Source organism: Monopterus albus, unplaced genomic scaffold (assembly GCF_001952655.1).
Source record: "Monopterus albus unplaced genomic scaffold, M_albus_1.0 scaffold13.1, whole genome shotgun sequence".
NCBI classification, from domain to species: Eukaryota; Metazoa; Chordata; class Actinopteri; order Synbranchiformes; family Synbranchidae; genus Monopterus; species Monopterus albus.
Window position 1 is genome coordinate 181,246 of NW_018127893.1, and position 6,769 is coordinate 188,014.

The 6,769-nt window shown below is 44.3% G+C and overlaps 1 protein-coding gene across 1 annotated transcript in view; it reads left to right on the top strand.

The window, feature by feature from the left end:
• LOC109955243 (arf-GAP with Rho-GAP domain, ANK repeat and PH domain-containing protein 1) overlaps window positions 1–6,769 on the top strand; it is a 22,280-nt gene that overhangs the window by 8,026 nt on the left and 7,485 nt on the right. The window contains exons 12-19 of the mRNA XM_020591196.1: window positions 1,666–1,734; window positions 2,265–2,364; window positions 3,357–3,413; window positions 3,674–3,803; window positions 5,404–5,503; window positions 5,576–5,777; window positions 5,925–5,970; window positions 6,179–6,351. Coding sequence (XP_020446852.1) covers window positions 1,666–1,734; window positions 2,265–2,364; window positions 3,357–3,413; window positions 3,674–3,803; window positions 5,404–5,503; window positions 5,576–5,777; window positions 5,925–5,970; window positions 6,179–6,351 — 877 coding nt within the window. The remainder of the gene's footprint in view (window positions 1–1,665; window positions 1,735–2,264; window positions 2,365–3,356; window positions 3,414–3,673; window positions 3,804–5,403; window positions 5,504–5,575; window positions 5,778–5,924; window positions 5,971–6,178; window positions 6,352–6,769) is intronic.

Below are 6,769 nucleotides of genomic sequence, written 5' to 3' on the forward strand. Positions count from 1 at the left end.
TCACTTTCTAAAATCCTGTTGAACAAACTAGATAGAAATTCCACTGCTGTCTCTCCTAGACACTTCCACACCTCCACAGGTATGTCATCTGGACCAACAGCCTTTCCACTCTTCATTCTCTTCAGAGCCTTCCTCACCTCACCCTTTCTAATCTCTGCTACTTCCTGCTCTATAATATTCACCTCTTCCCCCCTTCTTTCCCTCTCATTTTCCTCATTCATCAGTTCCTCAAAATACTCCTTCCATCTTCTCTGCACACTCTCCTCACTTGTTAGCACCTTTCCATCTCTGTCTTTAATCACCCTTATCTGTTGCACATCCTTCCCATCTCTATCTCTCTGTCTCGCTAATCTGTACAAGTCCTTCTCACCTTCCCTCGTGTCTAACCTGGCATACAACTCATCATATGCTTTCTGTTTGGCCATTGCCACCTCCCTCTTCACTCTACGCTGGAATTTCTTGTAATCCTGTCTACTGTCTTCAGTCCTTTCTATGTCTCACCTCTCGCCTCTTCCTCTGAATGCTGTCCTGTACTTCCTCGTTCCACCACCACATTTCCTTATCTTCCTTCCTCCTTCCACACGACACACCTAGCACCTTCCTACCTGTCTCCCTGATCACTTCTGGTATAGTTTCCCAGTCATCTGGAAGTTCTTCCTGACCACCCAAAGCCTGTCTCAACTTCTGTCTGAATTCCTCACAACATTCTTCCTTTTGCAGCTTCCACCACTTGGTCTTCTTTTCTGTCTGTCCTCTCCTCTTCTTCCTGACCACCAGAGTCATCCTACACACCACCATCCGATGCTGTCTGGCTACACTCTCTCCTACCACCACTTTGCAGTCACTAATCTCTCTCAGATTGCCTCGTCTACATAGAATGTAGTCTACCTATGTACTCCTACCTCCGCTCTTTATTGTAACTATGTTCCTCCCTCTTCTGGAAGTAGATGTTAACTACAGCCATTTCCATCCTCTTAGCAAAGTCCACCACCATCTGTCCTTCTAGGTTCCTTCCCTTAACACCAAACCCTCCCATCACCTCCTCATCACCTTTGTTCCCCTCACCAACATGCCTGTTGAAGTCTGCCCCAATCACCACTCTCTCCCCTCTGGGAATACTCTCCATCACCTCATCTAACTCACTCCAGAATCTCTCCTTCTCTTCTAACTCACACCCTACTTGTGAAGCATAACCACTGACTACATTCAACATTACCCCTTCAATTTCCAACTTCAAACTGATCACCCTGTCTGACGCTCTTTTCACCTCTAAAACATTCCTCACGAGCTCCTCTTTCAAGATCACTCCTACCCCATTTCTCTTCCTATCCATACCATAATAAATCCGTTTGTACCCCCCTCCAGTACTACGCACAGGAGGGGGTACATGTCCGCAGAGCAGTCGCTGGTGATTAGTTACATGTCTGAGTCTTCACATCTTAATCATTAAAATTACAAGTGGGCATTTATACCGGTTTAGAGGTACAACGGGGACTTCAGTGAGCAGACCGTGGGCAAAGCAGTGATGGCGTCACATTTCTGCAAGTCTCTATTTTGTTTGTTCAATAACTGTTCGATAAACTACTCATACAGTCATGTTATTATTTGTCAGACATTTAAAGACAATGTCACCTGTACAGGTGTGTGATGATGTGTGTGTTTCAGAGGCTGTGTCAGGTGGTCTGTAGTGACGACATAGAAGAAACGATGTCTCTGATCTGCTCAGGAGCAAAGGTCTGATCTGATGCTCATGAAGACATTTATATCTCTAATCTCACTCAGTTCATTAATAATTAATTAATCATGACCAGGGAATATTCACAGCAATCAGCTGAATGTTTCTACACATCAAACCTGCAGATGTTCAGAGGTTTGAATTATTCTAAGATCTGTTAAATATTCTGTATGGAGTGTTTTCATTGAATAGTTTATTTATTTCACAAAGAGAATTCATCTAGTTTCCCTGGAATGTGATGCTTTGTTTTTAAAGCTGTGAAGAAGTCACGGTGCTTGAGAATCTGCAGCTCATGCATGTCTGTCATGTCCAGGTTTTTCTACCTAACGTTTGGTGCCTTAGTTTAGTTTAGTTGAGCAGAACACTTGTCTCTTGCAGGTTTAAACTAAAAGATCAAGTTGTTGTTGATGTTACAGTGTCATCACTTCATCAAACTGATAAATGAAGAATGTCAGCAGAGTCACTTAACCTCATTGTCTGCGGGTCAGTAATAGGTTTACTGTGTCTGACTGATATTACCTGTGCACAGGTGCGTCAGTCAGACCCTCAGAGCCCCTCCCCCATCCTGCTGGCTGAGAGGGCGGGTAAGGCTCTGCAGGCTGAGCTGCTCCGACTCAACGAATACACAGGTAACACACACAAGTAACACTCAGGTAACACAAACTCGGGTAGCACACACAGGCATAGCCAGCGGAATGTGTTGTCTGTTGGGGGTGGGGTTGTGCATCTTTTTTGGGGGGAGGGTTTTGTCAGCCTCATTCCTCGTAAACTAATTGTCTTGATATTGTGCAGAGACTTGAAAGTCAGTACATAGGCTACTTAAGAAAAGGACAATCTATAGGCCATGTATTCCACAAAATTGGTGCTCATTAAAACTGAACAGAATTTGAGATGCAAACTAAAGCTTATTAGTACTATAGGCTAATATGTCACAACCACAGCTCACTACTTGCAGAAAATGTTGGAATTTAAGTCTGTTTGTTCTATAATTCACCTGTCATTGCGTGGGAAGCTGCTATGAGCAGACATTGATGAAAGAGAGCTGCTGCGCTGAGGAGGTCCTAAGACTTGCTGATCTGACATCAAATCCAGACAGAAGAACCTCATGAGCCATGATAATAAATATTCTGCATGTCCCAATCAGTCATTTTACAGGCGTTATTGACAGCAGGTAAAGTCGCTCAGAGCACTGCTGTCTGTTCACCTCTGTCACTCAGTACAAGTGGCGGAGTGGAAATGGAAGGAACCACTAGCTAAACAGCTGTGCGCCAAACAGCAATTTTTTTTATTTTAAATGTTAAATTTTAACAACTTATTAGCCTGCTGGTCTCAGGCACAAGGAAAGGTTATGTGACATGCAAATTCAAATTAAACACAAAATAAAAGAGGATAATTACATAACATTTTCAGGTTTTTAGGTATAGGAATACAGCCCGTTGATGTGGGTTAGGTGTTAGGGTTCCTGTGGTTATGCACACAGGTGACACACACACAGGTAATACACATAACGGGTAATGTACTAAGGCAACACACACACACACAGCACAGTAAACACTACATGAACTTTAACTCACCTGATTCTTAATTCAGGTGTGATATTTTTTTCTTTTTTTTAATTCAGATGTCCCGCCTCACCTGCCCCCATCAGCCAATAGGAGACCTGACTCTGCCCCCTCAGGTAGGAGCACTGGGTGAATCACCTGGATGGGTTTATAACAACAGCTGTTAAATTATTGAAATGTGAAACTTTCTTAACGACAGTGTCATCTGTACAGTGGCTCAAATGTAAACAGCACAATTTATTAATGTTCTGAAATGTTGCAGTGCTCTGTTGCCTGTGGCTGCAGTGGTGGCGTCCAGTGCTTTGATCCACACCAACAACTGGTGGTCATGCTGTCATAAACATTAACCACATGTGTGTGTTACCTGTGTGTGCAGGTGAGGAGGAGGAAGAGGAGCTTCATGGTAAACTGGAGGACGATCGGTTTCTCTTCTCATTAGAAAATGATTCAGCAGCATGTGACGTCCTTGACCTACGAGATGTTGTGTCAGTCTTCCTCAAAGATGGGTAATTATACACTGCTGCTAGTGCTACTACTACTACTAATGGACTACTAATACTACTACTGATACTGCTGCTACTAGTGATGGTGACATGATGCCTCATTCAGGTGTCGAGGCTTCCCAACCAATAGTTTCACCAAAACCAAAAGGTTCAGCTCACAACGCTTGATTTAGGATTTTACTGCTGACATCTAGTGGACACATTTTGTGTTGCAAACAGACCCTGACACGTCACAAGTTCCATGCTGCACAACATAATTATTATAAACATGGAGCAGCTAATAATGTTGCAGTCATCACTGACAGCTGTCAGTTATTTTATAATTAAGCAATACCTATAACAGGCAGTTGTGTGGGCAGTAAAAGTGTTTAAAGAGCCCAGGGCACTTTTCCATGTTTTCTGACTTTTCTACAATGCTACAACGGTGAATTATCATCTTAGATGAGACCTAAAGCTCAAAAAATTAGGTGAACATATGTTCTAGTGCTTCTATGCAGAAACAACTTGGGTTATACATGTCTCGCAAACTCTTGTCCGCGAAAATTTTTTTCTAACAAAATAAAGTATTATGTGATAGTTTTTACGGATTTCCTTTGAATGGTCATAATCTCCAGGCAGTTGCATGTTCATGTGAGCTTGCCTTACATCCACTGGTGCCATTGTAAAAGTGGAATTTTTCAACTGCGCCCGGTTTTGTGGATATATTTTCCCTCCTTCTGCTGTACTGTGACCAGAGGATGTGGAGAAAAATACAGGGCCTGAGGTTACTGCATGTCTGGGAATGTTCTTGTACGGGGACTCGCTGTTTTACCTGACTGGGTCTAACCTACAAGCAGCTGCCTGTGAAGCCCCCTGCATCGGTGAATGCTCAACGCATCAAAGCTGGATTCCCCCGGAGCACAGTACCTGTTTGTTCTGACTGCTTGAGGCCAGTGTGTCTGCTGCATGTGATGTGTTGCTGGTTAACCAGTGGATTAATGACCCATGACCCATTATTAAGTTTTGTTTGTTTTTCAGTTTTCTTTTGTTAGTTTTTGAATATGTGTTCAATGCCAATTACAAATTTCTGAGATGTGATGATGCCCTAACGTGCCAGCTAGCTAGCTCTATGTGATAAGATGTTCACCTAATATAATGGTTACAGTACATCATACAGAAACACAGGCTCGAGGCCTTTGTCATCATAAATTTTACCCTCTGTAACACTCGTGAGAGGGAAGTGGCATTTACTATTATGAATGAGTGAAGAACACGTGACTGGTGCCATCACATGTAAACATCTGGGTTCACCAGTGGCTGAATTTCTCTGACCAGCTGCTGGTCTGCAGTGTTTACATGTCACCGTTTGGTATCGCCTCAGCTTGCGTGAACCCTCAATGGGGATGTTACCAAGAATTGTACCAGGTACTATTCCCAACATTTGACTGATGGAAAACCACATAAGGCACATAAGAAGAGTCAAGTCGAGTTGAGCCAGTACCAGGCGGTGGAAAAGGAGCTTTAGTCTCACCAGGTAGAGCCTGCTGGAGCCCGCTGCATCTGTACTCATCTGAGTCCATATAAATACTACTAAGACAAGTAACTGTTTGCTCCTGTGTTTCAGACCAGCTCATGAGTTTGAGATGGTGACGCTGAGCAATGAGCTGATCTGTGCCGCTGACGATAAGGAGGGTCTGCTGAATCACCTGGTTCACATCCTGAAGGTAAACCTGACTCCGTGAGGTCTTCTTCCTGAATTCACACCTCAGCATTAGAACCTGAGATCTTGTTTCCAGGTCATTCTTCCAGGGGGCGTGTCTTATGCTGAGGTGGTCGGAGCTCTGGCTGTCAGTAAAGTGTGTGTTGTTAAAGTGGGCGGGGTCTCGAGTCAGTCAGACGCCTGGTTGTTACTGTGGGTAGATGGAGTCAGTGTTCACCCAGTCCACAGACACTCACAGCAGACTATGAGGATGGAACTGAGCGTGCTCAGTCACTATGGTAACAGCATTTTATCTTTCACACCTGGAAATATTTTATACAAAAAGACATGCATGCATATTAAGACACCAACAGTTTGAGAAGTTAAACTGATGTGAAATAAGACCTGGAATCGGTTTGAATGTCTGACTTTATTTTGTCTTTCAGAAATGGATCCATCAGAAAACATTATCACCATGGCAACAGGAGACAGGTGTGAAACACACAAACATTCACGTTTGCAGAAAGTGAAATACCAATCCAGTCAGTTGTAACATTAGTGATTTTATTAAATCAACTCAAGACAAGACAAAGAAATATACTAGAGTTAAACATGTCAGGGATCTGATGTTTCCTGGTGTCTGATTGGCTGCGTTCTACACGGTAAGTACTTTGATGTTTTTTGTTGTTTCTGTCATCAGGAGTGTGTCACTGTGCTTCATGGAGCAGCACAGCTGTCAGTCCTGGTTCAGCCACCTGAAGAGAGCTCTGTCCAATCAGAGCTCAGCTCCTCAGTCTCTGTACCCAGTGATCAGCATGGAGTCCAGAGTGCCACCAGCCCTCGTCCGCTGCATCTCCCACATCACAGCCCACGGTCAGAGCAGGTTTCACCATTTAGGCAAACTGAGACCCCCCCAACCTGTTTGGTCATGGACAGATTATAAAACTGACATTTTCTTCTCAACCTAAGCTGCATGTCTTTGGACTGCGGGAGGAAGCCGGAGTACCCGGAGAGAACCCACGCAAGCATGGGGAGAACATCCAAACTCCACACAGAAAGGTCCCGGGTGGGGACCCCCCTCCTTGAACCGCCACCTTATTGTGGTGGAGGGGTTTGAGTACCCGAGTGATCCTAGGAGCTATGTTGTCGGGGGCTATATGTCCTTGGTAGGGTCCCCCCAAGGCAAACAGGTCCTGGGTGACAGGTCAGACTAAGAACGGTTCAAAAGCCCTTTATGAATAGATTAAAATCAAGGACCGTGACGTCGCCCGGCATGGCGCAGCCGGGGCCC